General features: G+C 42.8%; 1 protein-coding gene across 1 annotated transcript in view; it reads right to left on the bottom strand.

The window, feature by feature from the left end:
* Positions 1-598: 598 nt before the first annotated feature.
* megf11 (multiple EGF-like-domains 11) overlaps positions 599-17198 on the bottom strand; it is a 48047-nt gene continuing 31447 nt past the window's right edge. Inside the window, exons 8-21 of the mRNA XM_035665183.1 lie at positions 14840-14960; positions 13695-13858; positions 13491-13593; positions 10561-10707; positions 9049-9183; positions 6660-6788; positions 5910-6038; positions 5145-5273; positions 4867-4995; positions 4532-4763; positions 4186-4321; positions 3981-4093; positions 1963-2174; positions 599-1709 (exon numbers count right to left, since the gene is read on the bottom strand). Coding sequence (XP_035521076.1) covers positions 1534-1709; positions 1963-2174; positions 3981-4093; positions 4186-4321; positions 4532-4763; positions 4867-4995; positions 5145-5273; positions 5910-6038; positions 6660-6788; positions 9049-9183; positions 10561-10707; positions 13491-13593; positions 13695-13858; positions 14840-14960 — 2055 coding nt within the window. The 3' untranslated portion in view covers positions 599-1533. The remainder of the gene's footprint in view (positions 1710-1962; positions 2175-3980; positions 4094-4185; positions 4322-4531; positions 4764-4866; positions 4996-5144; positions 5274-5909; positions 6039-6659; positions 6789-9048; positions 9184-10560; positions 10708-13490; positions 13594-13694; positions 13859-14839; positions 14961-17198) is intronic.

Below are 17198 nucleotides of genomic sequence, written 5' to 3'. Positions count from 1 at the left end.
GTCACATAAAAGATGATCCACTGTCACCACACTGGTCAAAGATGGCATAATGTCCAGCACTAACGAAACACTGTCTGGGCATCGATTGTCAACATGTTATTGCTTCTACAGAGGGTGAAATGGAATTCACATAGTGAATGAATAAATTCAGTTCAATATATAAATAAGTTAATTAGCCTGATACAAACATAAAATATTTTAGAATCGGACTTTTTACATATAGTTCCCTTTGTAAATACTGCACAGGGTATTTGAGGATCTTGAATTGGTCAGATGAAACCTTATTTTGAATTTACAATCTGAGAGAGAGAGAGAGAGATTTTTTTATAACATTTTAAATAACTTCAAAAACAGTTCACAAAATGACACTGATCATCTCACAAGAAGATACATTTTGTGTTATCTACAGCAGTGGGTATCCATTATCTGATCATGCTCATCTTTTTATATTCTAGTGTCACATTGATAAAAATTCACTGTCACTAATATAAATTATTATATAAAGCAATTAGCTTTATAAATACAAAACATAAAAGTTCAAAGCAATCCCTTATTAACACCCAATATTTAAAAAAAAAAAAAAAACATTTGCAAGAAAAATGCTTTCACATAGAAAACAACACAAGATATGATCACTCCATCAGTGTGTCTCTTAGTTAATGTAACAATGCATGAACACTGGTGACCTGGACGCATCTCCAGATACACAGGGCCTCATTTCCACTGAAACTTAAAAAGAAGCTCTTGAGTTACAGACAGGGATCACCTTAGTATTAACTGTGTGACCTTTACAGGATAACAGTGAATAAAGGACCATTACAATATTTTACTATTTATCCATGCTTTCAGATTCTCAGCCGGGTTTCCATGTTTACCATTTAGAACAGACAGTTCTCTACTATCCCCTCAGAGTAGATGGCCATAATCACTTAATGTCAGCTGTGCTGTGATCTGCAGCTGCTACACACAGTGACAATTCATAAACTCTGATGTCTCTATGTAGTAAATCGTCACCTGCTTTGAAATGGTCAAGGTTGCTATACCTTCCTTTCTGTGGAGAAAATCACTTCTGTTTAGGGGACATTATAAACACTTGGCTGCCCTTGAATAGTAAACCTATATCATGGGATAAAAATGAGTGTGAGGATAGCTCTCTCCCTGTAAATAATCTGTCCACCCAATCCCTGTATGCTGCCCTTAGCGCTGTTTAGAACCATTATGTTCCACTTCAGAAGGTCCATAAAGAGGCCGGGCAGCAGTTTGAGTGATCAGTTCTGTAAGGAAATAAAATGGGTGAATGGTCGCTGGTGTGTGGGACACTCTTTCCTCCCTTCCTTCCTTCAGGGCCACAGAAAGAGTGTCAGAGAGGGAGCCAAAGAGAGCCGGGTCCAGGAGAGCTGTGGCTGTCCCTCCATCTCAACATCTCAGTATCTAATTGAACAAACACGGAGACAGAGGAAGGGCCGTTGGTTGAAAAGTTGACATTGCCTGGACTTCAGGCACGCTGTCAGAGCCGGGCGGAGGGTGTGCCCTCTAGAGCAGGGAGCTGGGACTTTCTGGGGGTGGCGGGGGTGTGTGTGTGGGGCTGTGACGCATAGGCAGTATGTCATAGTGGCTGGGGATGTGGCTGCTACGGGGAAGGTCATAGGGGCTCTGGGAGAAGCCGGTGGCCATTCCATTTGGTCCCTGCAGCACACTCACCGTTGGCTCTGTGATAGTTTTGGAAAAGAAGGAAGAAGAAAAGTAGGAGAGGTACATGAGAAACACTGAGGCTGGAGATTGGCAGGCACAGGCTGAGGAAAAAGGAGAAAGGAGAGATGCATGCAATAGAGAGGCAGCTCACATTTCCACTCATCAAGGCTTACAAAGTCTATACAGGCTCACACCGGGGTACATGACAAGAGAGGCCATAAGCTGCAGGACCCTGCTGAGCGCCACACACCAGAGCAACAACGCACTCACCAACATCATAGACATTCCTGCTCGCACTGCCCAGGAGGGTGGCAGTGCCTCCAAAGGGCACTTCACGGTGGGAGGGGGACTTCATCTCCACATAGCTGCTCTCTGTGTGCTTGCAAGCCAGCCCTGGAGGGTCTCTAATGGTGGCGTATGGATTCTCACTATTCAGGGAGCAGGAGCTGTTGCTGCACATGGAGCCCTTGATGTAATCTGCAGCAGCCGCGAGACAAGGACATATTCAGTATCAACAAAGATGACAAGATTGTCACTGACTTTTAGGAGTGGTCTTAATGCTAGACTCTGGTATTAGCACTAAAATTTAAATGGACATCAGAGAGTGGCTTGGAGAATGGCAATGAAAATCGTTGCCATTCTAAGAAAGTTGTACTTCTTTTGTCTCCGACAGGTGACTAATGGTGGTATATAGTAATCAGAGTACAAAGGGGACAGAGTGGAAGGCTCTTCTCATCCATAACAGTCTCATCAGTCTGATAAGAGGGCTCATTAGAGACCGCAGCAAAGCTCCTTCAGACCACTCTTCACACCTCTGGGTCCCTCACACTCACCACGGACTGCACAGTGTGGGAGACAAAATGACGTATCGGGCACTGAGCCACAGAGAGCAATTACCGTTGGAACAAAACCTCAGCCCACCATGATCTCATCCAAAGTGTAGAGAGTTTTCACATAAATCACGGAGAATATAAGGATATGGGATTTTGGGTCAGAGAAATGGCAGTTTCAGAGGGGAATAGAAACCAAATGGGGAAATTGATATGTGGGCTGTTGAGCATAAAAGGGTTTTGTAATATTGGTGCTGGTGAGGCTGAACAGGATTCCACATGCAGCATGTCTGCACACACACACACACATACATACCACAATTAATTATTTACCTTTTCTGGAGCCTCTCTGTGTCTGTGTGTCCCCCTGTTGAACATCTGTAACAAATGTCAAAACATGAAAGTCAAACATCATATTCCCCCAGTGTGTGAAGGTTAACGGGAAATATCTCATTATGGTACGATATGTCTTCTTTTTTTAGAAGAAGAATATGAGGAATGTGAATGTGAGGAGTTACTGAATGTTTCACCCGCTTGCTAACACATTCCCCCAAGGCTTACAAGCCTACATAATCATCTGTGGTCATAATGGGATATTTGCCAAACAACAACACATCATGAGGAGAACACAAGCCTGTTTAAGGCTACATCAATGTGCTACATCAGTCTCTTAATTCAGTACATCAGCGTAAACATCCAATACGTTTTTCTTTTAGAGGGACTTGTCATTATGATTGATCTATTGTAATAGTGCAGATCGAGATATCTGACTTTGAGGTCAAGCATAACAAAGAATGAATCATCGATATTTATACTGTTGCATGTCACTTTGCAGTATAATCTCACTAACACTTTACTTTAACCCCTCCTGTTTAGCTTTTATAAACAATAAATACAAATTTAATAAATGGTTCATAACAGGCTATAAAGTAGTTGTAAACATATAGCTATGTGTGAGTGCTCATTAATGTACAGTGTTTGTCAACAATTATAACTCTTCTTCTATGAAAACACATTTTATACTCTTATTGTATTAACAAGAACTTTTTTTGGCTCACAAGTGTGTTTTAAACCATTTATCAAATGTTTCTGCACTGCTTATAAACGCTAATAGGAGGATATTTGAACCAGAGAAGTTATTATTTAGTCACACTTCATTTTTCTATAATTCACAGCCCAAGAGAGCAGTATCTGACCCAGTGTAAGCCATCATAGAGAGAAGTGCCACTGGGGGAAGTGAAAGAGGACTAATGAGCTCACAGTGACCCCTATTCACCTCCGCACCACTGCTTCCTCTGTCCCACACGCATATCTTATCAAAATCAGAGCAAAGGTTATGTCTAACAAGAAACCCCTGGTTCATCTTCATTCACAGCAGGGTAGCTGGTGCCTATATGAGGTTTGTACTAACGACACATGCGTCTTTGCCCTTGAAGCGCAGATTCTACAAAGTTCAGAAATTCTGGATGTATGTGGTGCATCATGGTAAGAGAAAGGGAAAACTTACCTATATCATTGAGGTTGCAGTAGGCTCTCCATTCTGAGCCATTTCTGGTTTTCAGGGTGTTTGACTGTAAAAGAAGGTGCACAGTTTGGTCTTTTGCACTGTAGTATGTTTTTAAAAATTAAAATTGATGCATATACACATGAAGAGTGGCCATACTTTGAGGGTCAGAGTGCCATCCAGGTTGCTGGAGATGGTTGAGACAACATTACACTGGGCCACAGTGTGGTAACTGGGGTTGGAGAAGCACTGGCTACTGCTGCTGCTGTTCTGGCTCTGATTGACCTCAGCAGCACTGGTCCTCATCGCTACAGTACTGCCACACTCTGAGGGGTTTGAAAAATATAAAGAATTTGACTGTTCATACTTTTGTCGGCTATCTTTGAAGTACTAATATGCATGAAGATTTTTAAAAAAAAATAGTTTTTTTTCCCCAATCAACAACATTATAATTTGTCCATAGTAAGCAAATAGGTTGAATAGTCTCTAAAATATTTTACCAGACAGGGAATAGTCAGTGTTGGTGATGTGCATCGCCTGTGAGTAGGAAACACTGGGCTGGATCTCGTGTCCTTTGTCTCTCTGCCTCTGTCTATACCACACAAACAGACTGAGCATGGCCATGATGATGAGGAGTAAAAAGATGATGCCCATGACAGCCCCTGCAGACTGGCGCTCCGAGCCTCGCGCTGGGCTAATCTTGGTATACGGGTTCAGCTCGTCCATCATCAGAGCTGCTACAGAGAAAACACAGAGAGTGGGTTGTTTAAACACTGTGTACACATCTGTGTTTGAGTGATTATACAGTGGAGAGCCTTGATCATCCCGATCACCTCTCACCTTGATCACAACGGATGCCTTTATATCCCGGACTGCAGTAGCATGTTCCAGTCACATAGTCACAGGTAGCATTGTTCAGGCACTCACACAGCTGCTGGCAACCATATCCAAATGTACCAGCAGGACACTCTGCATGGGAGAGAGGTGCATTACTACATCCATCAAAATTAAAGCACTTAGAGAGTGGGAGCCAAAGTGTTTATAGAACACACATACACAACCGCACTCATCTACAGGGTAATTTTGCTCAGAGCTAAAATTTGCGGGGCCTACTCAACTCTGCTCGCAGCTCGTCCCGATGAAGCCTGTTCGGCAAGCACACTGGCCAGTGATGTGGTCACAGTCTGCACCGTTTTGGCAGCGACAGACTTCGGAGCAGTCCCTGCCGTAGAACCCTGAAGGACAGCCTGGGACAGAGATGTATAAAATGTTGGGGTGGGAGGGGGGGGGTGGACAACAAAGAGAGGGGAAGACAACGTAAAGAGTCAAGGTCATATCGCAGGGGAACAGGAAAATCAATACCATTCAATGTCTCTGCAGCATACTCAAGAAGGGACAATGTGAATGAATGGAAATTAAACATTTCATGCTTCAGCAGAAAATCTGGTTATGGTGTTCACATAACATAGAGGTGAAAATAAAGAACAAGACAACTGGAAATAGTAAGAAGCTAGGGAAAAACAGAAAAAAACTTTTAAAACAAATGCCATTTTCATGCAAAAGAGAAAGAGCATGACAACGCGAAAAAGACTGAATAAAACCCTTGTGGTGATAGATAATGGAATTCAAATTAGTGGACTGATGATGATCTGCACTATCCCTGTGTGAATGACTGGAATGTATAATTAGCAAACAATGAAGTGACCATTAGTGCTATTTTGATGTTGCTTTCTCTAAAAAAAACCTGTAAATGAAAAACTATTATCATCCAGTTGCCCAGTTGTCTCTAAAAAAAAACGTTTCTCACTTGTCATCTGCTGCAGTTCTGTTGGACTGCCAGTAGATGACAGTGTGTGTCTACTAACTGGGTGGGAGAGACTCACGCTGTGTGCAGTAGAGTCCGGTCCAGCCAGGGCTGCACCTGCACTCCCCATCGTAGGCACTGCACTGGGCTCCATTGTGACAGTTACATGAGTTGAGACAATCAGGGCCCCAGTGCCCAGACGGACAGGCTGTAGACGCCAGAGACACAGTCAAGCTCATGATCACACACCCTCCCACACATACGATATATCCTATGAATGCATAGATGAAGTACATAACACACATGTTTGAGGAAATGCCTAAATACCCTCCACACATATTATAAAATATGTTCCAAATAAATATTCCACAGTGTCTTAACACAGATCCTTGCAGAAAATCCAGTGCGATCTTTACCCTCAACAAGCCCATAATTTGTAATATATGAGCCAACATATATGTCAGCTTGAATAATCCAAAGTGAAGCGCTGGTAATATAACATCTATCTGATCATAAGTTATTTTTACTTTAAGTAGTCGATGCAATAAAAAAACACACATCAATGTCCCACGGCATGACGGCTCAAAGCTCTGCTAATGATCTTTGGCCTACAGTGCTGTAAATCAAAGAGCATAATGTATTACAACAATCATTTAAACAAGCTATCTGTTCTACATAAGCTGGGGCTGAGGGTAGTTCTTGGAATGTGTAGGGTCATGAAAGTAATTAATGTGTATGAAGGTAAATGTGAAAGTGGAGACAGACAATGAGATGGGAAAATCTGAGAGAATAAGCAAATTGAACACATAATGAAGGAGGGAAGCCATACCCTGAGAGCAATCCTCTCCTATCCAGCCAGGGAAGCACTGGCAGGAGCCATCAATGGGGTTGCAGGTGCCATTGTTGGTACAGAGGCAGATTTCAGCGCAGGCCCGGCCGTACCTGCCGCTCGGACAGACTGCAAAACACAAAACATGATTCACAAACATGCACAGACAAGTAAAATCCATTAACATTATGACACCAAACTTTTATGCAAACAAACTCATTATGTGAAAGGTTGTGTAAACATATTCCTCTAATGGATGATATTGTTCTATTTGAGTGGACATGGAGTGAAGTGATCTGTTTAAACAAAAGGAGGAGTCAATCACATCACTGCCTCCAGTGGCACAACTGCCCCATTTCCACTCACAAGAGTGGAATGAGTGATGTGCCACAGAATTAAAATAGACCATGTACACAGACCACTGTATACATTTTTTATGAAATTAATATTTCAATGCTCTCCGGCACTCTTCAATAAAAGATGTCATTTCCAATGAAACCTCCATTGTGTTTTCTTGTTGGCTGTGAGACAAATTGAACCAAGGTGTATCTAACCATCAGGATCAGGGAGCTGCACTGCCAGCAGATACATAAAAGGTCTCATATAAAGAGAATAGCCCAGCGTTAGAAATATCAGATAAGGTGTCTGGCTGTGAAAGAGATGGGTCTGACTCATTTTCATGTGGGGTGATTTTAATGATTACATTTCAGCTGGCTTTCCCCTCTTCTTGAGAGCTCTTTCAAGCTCCTTCAAGCAGGTTGTCATTAGTCCATGAGGTTGGCTCCCCCATACTGCTGCTTCTGGGGATTCAAGCCTCAACACACCAGGAGAGCTTCATTAAGCTGGGACTTTGTGTGCTGGACAGAGGACAAGTGAGGATGCCAAAGGGGCTCAAAAAGAGGAGAATGTGTATGTTGTTGGCCACCTTCGTCCCTCGCGGCCTAACGCCTGCTCACCAGTAATTATAGTCCGACAAATGAGGACGAACACTCGCTTTTCCTTTTTTCTCTTCTTTCAGCTAACCTATTAAACTTTTATTTATAAGACATTGCTCAAAGCCATGAAAGAGAATTCAAAAATCTTCCATTGCCTTTCTGTAATTTATTAAAAAAAAAGGTAAATTATTAGAAAGTAAAATCTACAGTACGTTTGTATAGGTGTCTTTGCTCAACACAGGGATCAGAGAGCAGATTCCTACTGCACTTTATAGCCTTTGAGGAATCACTGACAAAACAAATACCTATGGACCTTTGGTAAATTGCCACGTTTGATATTGGATGAACTGCTAACATTTAGCTCTTGAATAGATGGAGAGTAACAACACAACAAACTAGCATGATACACTGAAATTTACGTTAAACAATCTCTTTATGAGCTGCATTTTTGTGTTTTAATACTCAATACAACAAGACTATGAGCTATATCATCATGAAACACGTATGCTGTATGACATTAAATGTCATACAGCATACGACATAAATGTTATGATATTGTCAACACATTATATGGTAATTACAAGTATTCTAACACTTATTTGTCAACATAGCTTGTATTTAAAATGTATGTTGGCCCAGAAAGACACAGAAGTGTTTAAAATTACTCATGATTTCTAACATCGTAATCAACACACATTTATAAGCTAAAATAAGGAACTGTATGGAAGCTGCACACTTTCTTTCTGACAAGATCTTCCTATGTGATTCAAACAACATCTTTGAGGCAATACACAAATAAAAAGTTTGCCTGGTTGCCTTCAAATTAAATTTAACAAGATGAACGGACATGCACATGTGTTGTTGCTTTGTCTATTTGTGAAAAGCAATTTACATGCAGCTCCCTTCACAAAATAACGCAGAGGGACAGCAACATTTACTTGATGTGTTCTTTGTCTAAAAAAGTGGGTCTCAGCAATATTCAAGATCCCGTTGAAGGTTGATTTTTTTTTCTCCCATTTTGGTCTGGGGTGCACTGATAATAGCCATTATTCAAAGTTTCAGGGCTAAGATGCCAGAAGGAGAGGCAGGAGGTCATCCGTTGATCTTATTAGAGTCACTGAGAACAGCAAGGACTGTAGGAAAACATACAGGTGTCCTCACATAATGCTGTGGCAGAAGGAGTTTATTTGACATTTTTGAACCCTAAAATATTATGAGATATTGTCGGCATCAGCACATAATAACTTACTTTTACATAAAAAAATGTATTTACGAACCATTCAAATACAGGTTTTTTTTTTCAAATTCCTATCAAGACAAAATGCTAGGGCATTTTCAGATATAAACTGTACTTAACATTTTTCAGTAGCATGGACTAAAACTTCACAGTGAATGAATTTGACAGCAAGAGAAACAGCAGGGAAAAGGTCAAAGGGACAAAGAAGGCTACTTGCCTTGGTTGCACAGAGAGCCAGAGAAGCCAGACAGGCACTCACAGTGGCCCGTGACATGATGGCACGGCCCAGTGCTGTGCACACACTGTGGACATGACTGGCTGCAGCGGTGCCCGTAGAACCCCGGAGAGCAGACTGCAGCCGGCAGAGCACGGCGGGAGAGAAGAGGGAATCAGTCGACAGTGTTGGATAGAACAAGAGGTATATAATAATGAAACAGGGCATGACAAGAGTGATCAAGGGAGTACAGAAAAATCAAGGCCAGAAGAATTAAAGCAGAAAAGACGGGGAGAGACAGCAAAGGGAGCAAAAAAGCAGGGGAGTCAGTCTTTATTGTAATCACTCCCATTTCATCTGCTGCCAGAGATAGAATAGTAAAATAGTTAAGAGAATCGTGAAAATCTCTTTTATGTTAAGTCTTGAGAGCAGCTTGATGATCTATAAATGTCAGGAAATGCACAACTGTGCGTTAATAATGCAGATTTTATTGAAAGAATGTGGACCATTAAGAAATATTCAGACGGTTGTATAAAGTAATTATACTAACATTTTATAGAAAGAGCATTAGCTGTGCAGATACTGTAATTTATATAAATATATTAAATAAAAACATAGTTTCATTTCATTTTCAGCGAGAGCCTTAAAAATCCATGTTATGTTCCTATTTTTATAGCCGATGATTTGGGAAGATTCCTGCTCCAATGCCATTATTCTCAAGAGGAAATCAGGTATTTCCAAAATAACAAACCTTTTAGGAGCAGACAAAACAGCCTTGGTTGTTGTTTGACAACCACGCAGTGTTAAGTTTACCCCATGGGTTTTGATTTGATTTAAAGCACCAGGTGTCATACACCTTTATCAGCCTCTGGAGAAGCATGTAATCCTCCAATTAAAATTTCAACAGGAAAAAACTGCAAAAATGCAGCAGTTATGAGGTTTCCACCTGACGAGAACATTATCTGGGTAAACATTGAATTTGGAGGAGTAATCATTTCCTCTCTCTCTCTCACACACGCACACACACACACACAGCTTGTTTAATCTCGCAACTCACTCAAATTGATGTTTACAAGTTTGTGACTGAGAATTTCCCTCCCAATCAGTGAGCTCATCACTTGAGAGAGGCCTCAGACAGACCCCATTCAGAAACCCGAACTGGCACTCCCAGTGAGCACGCCCTCTGATGAGCCTCGGGCGAGGACTGTGAGTCTCCCACTGTGAGTTGGTTGTTGAGGACAGGGTAGGGGGTGAGGAGTCTGTGTGTTTGTGTGCTATAGGGCTACAGACACTGTGATTAAGTGATAGCAGTGATTAGGGTTTACACTCAAGCAGTTATGACCGACAACTAAGTGCTTCTTCCCAGCTGGCTCACCCTTCAACAATTCTTCAAAGACCAAACCAAGGTCACTTCTGTGATGGAGTTTGTTTCTGCGCTGCTCTCAGTCCCGTGCCTGTGATTTCTTAAAGCTTTTGATAAAGAGAGGTTGCATGGAGAAAGAGAAGGAGGCTTACTTCTTTTGCAGGAGGTCCCTCTGTATCCAGGTGCACACACACATGTGCCGTCCTCTGGAGAGCAGGATCCTCCATTCTGACAGGAGCAGCTGACTGAACAGTTGGGTCCCCAGAAGCCTTGTGGGCACACATTATCACAGTGGATTCCTGCAGGCACATTACAATGACAAATATTCAGCGAATGCACACTAAGAAGGCAAAGACGGGTGTGCTGAAATATTCTAAATAGTCTGCCATCTGTAAAAACACATCATCAAAGGACAGCATTCACAATGCCTGATCACAGTGGATCTGTGGAGGGTTATACACCCAGCATGGATCCTCGACTGATTTTAATCCTAAATGAAGAAGCTGCATTTTGGAGTGTGTTTTTTTTTAGTTCAGCTCATCCTTCCAGACTCCTTTCCAAATGTATTTTATTTTTGATCTGACTGGGGCTCCCTGCCAGTGCACTGTGTTGATTAACAGGGTTGGGTCTCCAGAGAGGCCGAGCTTGTCTCCCATTCTCTTTCAGCAGAGCCGGGGTAGTGTACAGAGCCAAAGGGAAGTACTCAGGCTACAAGTGCACAGCCTGGAAGTGTCACTGTGTGTTTGGCGCAGCTCCAACCAACAAACGCAAAACACACTGCATCTATACGGTTCTCTCACTGTTCACATGAATGTCTTCACATCCGTCGAAGCAGCACATTTTCTCTTAGCAATACCCATGCCTTCAAAAAAACTAAGGGGCAAAACCACATGTACTGTACATACACACAGGTTCAATACTGCTGCAACCATGCAGGCACATACACACAGTTGGAGTCACATACTCACACATGTGCACAAACTCTGCAACCTTTCAAGCGCCAGCCCTTAGTTTGAAGCCTCATTTGAAATTTCCTTTGAGTGAGAATATCTGAGAATGGTGTGGCCATTAAAGCAGCATTAGTGCAGTACCTTTGAATTAAACCTGGACTAAACTCTGGGGACTAATGTTATACAGTAACCAGGGTGCCTTCGGGCTGCAATGGAGGAGTAAAGGAGAGGAAATGTTAGTGCTGATGAGGAAGGGGCATGGTAGCAATGATTTAGTCAGAAGCCCAGCCATAGACATCAAAAGGAGGGCAAGGCTTGTGCAAGTGTGTTTGAGGTTCTGCTAGGCCAAGCAGAAAAAACTGTGACTGCCTTTACTGTCAGAAAATGAATGCGGGCAGAGCATCACACTTTTCAGTCTAATGGTGGCAAACAGAGGGGCTTTGGATGCCTAGTGAGGGAGAAGAAGAAAGAGTGAGAGAAGCCAGAACTGAAGTCTCTTCAAAGGAGGCTTTTCGGCGAGAAGTGCCTGAGGTCCCACCATCCAATTTGTACAGAGCGAGCAGAGCAAAGCAAACGTCTCTCTCTCAGTGCATGTAAACACACACTCACATTACCTGCTCCATGACATGGAATCTCTTCTGAAATAAAAGGTGAAGTCCTATTTAACATGGACTGGCATAACGCCCCTGCATCAAGTGTCCAGTCGTAGGCACTTCTTTTGAATCTTTCTTGGCTGATGTCAGGCTTACGACAGTTCAGCAACAACTGTGCGGGTCAAAGACGACTTAGCCACTTACATGCACACACTCCTAGAGTCAACCTTCTTGACAGTTTACGCAAAAACCCACAATAAAACAAACAGCAAGTTGACAGCAAAGTAGGATGCCATATCAACTCTGGAGCCAGCATGCTCAGTGATATGACAGTGTTTACCACAAGAAATAGCTCCAGTGTTTCTGTAAATAGCCATTTTATTCCATCCCTGACTTAGTCCTGTGACGAATCCCACATCTTCTTCTCTCTAGGTGCTCCTTCCTTCTGAGAGCCCATTGTCAAGCCTCTACGATTCAAGTATGTATGTATGTGTGTTTGTCTGGCCCACTGGGCTGTACGTTGCCCCCAGCCCTGCACCCCGGTGACTCAATTAAGGCTGACAGATGGTCCCGACCTGTGCAGGATTCAGAGCATGAGAGACCCGTTTTGCCGCCTCCGTTCTTGCAGATAATAAAACCCACATTGTTTCCCAGAATAAATGCCCTAAGCTCAGGAGGCTGAATGGAGTGGGCTGCTGAGAGCTCACAGGCTTGACCTTTCCTGCTGAATCTATTCCCTCCCTGACTGCACCTCTCCACCCAGGCTCAGAGACCAGGTCCTCCGCTAGACCCCTGTATTTGACATTCAGATGCGACACTTCATTTTTGAGCATAATGATCTTCAACCTTGCTGTGACTTTTACACTTTCCTACCTCCATCTCTTTCCCTGTAAGCAAATATTTAAAATGACACAAAACAAAGAGCAGACATATGTTCAGAAAAAAATTGGAATTTTTGGGTCTGGAGGGGATCAGAGTTCAAACAGTGAGACTATGCCGACTATGAAAGAGTGAATCCTCTGATGATTTAGTATGGCAGTTGGTTCAGTCAGATTTCACAACAACTTGGAATTTTACAACAACATGGAAATAAAAAATACCATAATATCATAGTCTGTTTAAAACTCATGAGAGCTTTCTGGGCCAATGATTTGATTCTATCTCCAAATATTTATCTGGTGAGTCACTTCAGACATTGCGTATAACCAATAATGGATGCCATATAAGCATGAGTGCATACCAGAATCCAGTGCATCGGCCAAGATAATTATTTTACACACATTCATATACCCCGCTGGCTTAGTGGCAAAACAAATTGAACATTTAATTAACAAAACACTGCTTAGACATTCTGTAAACATACTGTAAACAGTACAAACCATGAATGCCCCAGCATATTTTCCTGTTTTGGTAAATAAGTTTGTCTGATGAGCATCTGATGTCTTTGAACTTCAGCGGATGAGGATGAATAAACACAGAACTCAGAGGATATTTATGTCCCTAAAGTCAGCCTGTTGTTATTATTAAAGCAATACTGACCTGTCCAGCCGGGGTAGCAGCGGCAATAGCCACTCACTGGGTCACAGCCATCAGCATGGCTACAGTCACAGCGCTCACGGCACTCCAAGCCATAGGTGCCATCCTGACAATGTTAAAAACACACTGTTATAGCTACAAGTTGTATGGTGCCCCAAAAACCACAGGATTCTCTGCAGCAACCTCTTAGTTATAAGACAGACTTACAGGGCAGGACTCGTCACAGTGCTCTCCCCTCCACCCAGGAGAACACGTACAGGTGCCATCTATAGGGTCACATGCAGCTCCATTGGTACATAAGCATGTCTGATTACAGGCCAGACCCCACGTACCACTGGAACAGAGGATAGAGCAGTCCACACCCTGCCAGCCTGGGGTAAGACAGAGCAGAGACATTTCCAAGTGTATTGTGGATACAGCTACACAACTAGACAAGCAAAATAATGGTATAGTACAGTGGTTCCCAACCTGGGGTTCAAACCCTTAAGATAAATCTGCATAGTAATAACTTTTGTGATCCCTTAACTTTTCCTCTAGTGGCATCATCAGGTAATTATTTGTCCAAGACTTTGGTTCATGCCTAAATACCTGAAAAACTAATGACATTCCCAACAGTCTGAGCGGCAGCCTGTGTTTGGTGCTAATTAGCTAATTTTAGCATGCAAACACATTAAACTAAGATGTGTTAGTATTTAGCTAACCACACCAATAGACCTGCTAGCATGGTTTTAGGCTCTTAATCTTGTTGCTCTGATTTGGGGATTTGGGGATTTTTCATGCCTTTATTAGATAGTTGAAAGTAGAGAGATGAAGAGAGGAGAAACAAGGGAGAAAGAGATGGGATGTTGTATTGTGGCGCCATAACCTCAGGTCTTTAATTTTTGCTTTTATCTGAAATAAAGAATACTTTCACCCCTTTAGGACCTCTAAAGAGCCTTCAGATTAAACAATCTGGAAGGAAAAATCAGTCTTTGGTTGAACTGCTCAAAACGTCCACAAAAAATGTCCACACTATGGCCATAACCTGATGAGGGGTCTCAAGCAGATGTCTCATTATAAGGGTTCATAAGCCAAAAAGACTTGTATATCACAATAAGAGAATTAGAAAAAAAAAGAAAACTGAAAATTAGAAGCAGGGAATAAATAAAGTAAAGGGGTCATCATATAAAAAAACAATCTTCATGTTTTGTCTTACATTCTCAAGCACAGAATGAGAGGATTCAGACTGTGCCGTTCATTCGTGTAAGAATCTGACTTGTCAGATAATAAAGTATACAGTACAGTCAGTGTAGCATATCTTACAAAGCTCAGGAGTTGCTCTGAACCTTTACCATCAGTCAATTATACTGTACCTTCCCTGCAGATGCAGGAGCCGTCGACTGGAGAGCAGGATGCGTGATTATGGCAGGAGCAGGTGGACATGCAGCTTGGTCCGTACAGACCAGGAGGACAGACAGTAGCACAGTCCTCACCCTGAGGTAGAAACAATGTAAAGTTATGAGCATGGCAATAAATGCTGACTCTGGCAGACTTAAAATAGGAATAATGTAGTCTGAATTGACGCGGACAGAAATATAGGGATGGTTCTCTGCACTTCTCCTTAGCTTACTGAACTGTTTATTGATACCAGTCATACTGGATTTGTACGCAACTGTAAAATAAAGCTATAATAGTAAGTGAAGTTCAAGAGGAGGGACTACCCTTGATTCCCCCAAGCTTCCCAGCTTCCAATTATGCACTCCATACGCGTTTCGTAACCATGCTCCACCCCATCTCTCCATCTCTCTCTCTCTCTCTCCCTTTAGCTTAGTCTCACAGGGGGTCTCCACTTTCATCAGTGGAGAGACTGGCAGGACTCCAACCCAGAGAATCCAGACTCTTACCCCATCAGCCTTCAATCGAAGTACTATCACATCTGCCCTTCTGTCCAACTAGCATTACGTCATTGATCAAACCATTTTTGTTCTAAACAAACTCAGGTGATGGTCCTTGTTTGGTGAAATGCCTGTCGGAAGATATATCTATAAAACTATAAACTGCAAGGTGATGTAGGGATTTTGTAAAACAAGTGAGTGGGACCACCATAGCAGTTAAATTCCAAAGGTGCAGTGATACAGTGGTCAAAAGTCTCGCCCACTGCCTGAAAGACCAGAGTTCAACCCTCCATTTTGTCCCTATATTAAGGACTAAACTGACTGTTGTAGGATCATATCCTTGTCCCTTCATTAGCGACTCCTACTGGTTGGTTGAAGTGCAGTTTCCGAAGCAGCTGGTGATACTATGTTTATCGGAGGAAGCACATGGCTGTCTACACCCTCTTCAGGCCAACAGTGGGAGTTAGCAGTACTAAGAATGACAATACGATGACAAAACCAAACTTGAGAGATGTAGGATAAATGCAAAACCCAAACAAATAAACACCATGGAGAACAGGGTGGACAGGGAAAGACAGGATCCCTGAGACGTCCCTGATAGACTGCAGAAGACTCTCAATTAGTCCCCTACAGTACTATTAATAAGCACACCAATGGGAGAACAGCAGCCATGCTGGCGCAGACTTTAAGTCCCTTACCATTGCATTAGAGTGAACTATCTGATAAAAGACATGGGGCACTCCTTCCCTGTCCTCTGCAGCCTGCTATCATTTGAATTTCTCTGCTTTAAAGGCTGAGCACAGCCCACCTCCACTAGTCTCGTCCCTCCCTAAGCTGGAGATCACAGCCAGTCTATGGATTCCCACACCCTCCCTTCCAAACCCTTCCTTGAGTGACAGGTGACACAATGATTTAGAGTTCCAATTAGTGGCCCAGAGGAGTCCTGAGTGGCTCTTGCTTTGCTAACCAGAGCACTGAGGGACTGCTGGCTGCTCACTGCTCTCATTATCATTTTGAACTCAGTTTAAACAGGAGGCAGGAGGAGATGTGCCAGTGGACGCCAGGGGCAGAACACACATCTTAAAACATCTCTCCTCCCCGTACACCACATAAAAGCGCCTGTCTGTGAATGAAATTTTTATCAATCGGTTGCAATAACCTTTGTTCTACTGGAAATGACAGCTTCAAGACTGCTAACAATAGCAGTTCAGTTACAGTTGTTAAGTGCAGAGAGAAGTTCGACCAGCCAGGGGGGCTGGGGGGTGGGGTAGGGAGGTTCAGCCCGTCTTCAGAGCACAGGCAATTTACTGGTGACTGGACTCATGGATAAAACGTCATGCAGCCACAAATGACCACATGGATTTTGCTGCATCCATGGCTGCGTCGGATTCCACTTGGTTTCACCCTCATGGCACAGAGACCAGCGGTTGGTCTGCTCTCAAGAGGGGAAAGGCAGCTCTCTCATTAGTTGACTGATTCATATTCCTTCTAAGCTGCGAAGGATAGAAGTCTGTATGTGGAGAATCATTATTAATACACGGGCTGTCAGTCCATTGCACGAGAGCAGCAGGACCTTACATAACTACACAGCCAATGGAGGAAGCAACCAGACCTGAGCCGCTAAGAGGCAGCCAGGTTGTCCTTGGCCAAGGCACTAAATTCATACCTATTAGTATCTTAATGTAATTGGAGAGCATTTTTTTTCCAGAAAGCCTCTCGCTGACACAACATTGATCAGCCTGGAACCCATTGAGACTAGATGCAAATAGTACCACTAATTACCAATCAGTCTCACTCCTTAAGAGTTCATCTAACTGCTGGATGAGTGACTGCAGTT

The sequence above is a fragment of the Morone saxatilis genome, unplaced genomic scaffold, assembly GCF_004916995.1.
Source record: "Morone saxatilis isolate NCDOM2014 unplaced genomic scaffold, NCSU_SB_2.0 Contig2, whole genome shotgun sequence".
In the NCBI taxonomy this organism is placed as follows: domain Eukaryota; kingdom Metazoa; phylum Chordata; class Actinopteri; family Moronidae; genus Morone; species Morone saxatilis.
Note: the sequence above shows the minus strand (reverse complement) of the source record. Positions and strands in the feature narration are given on the sequence as shown.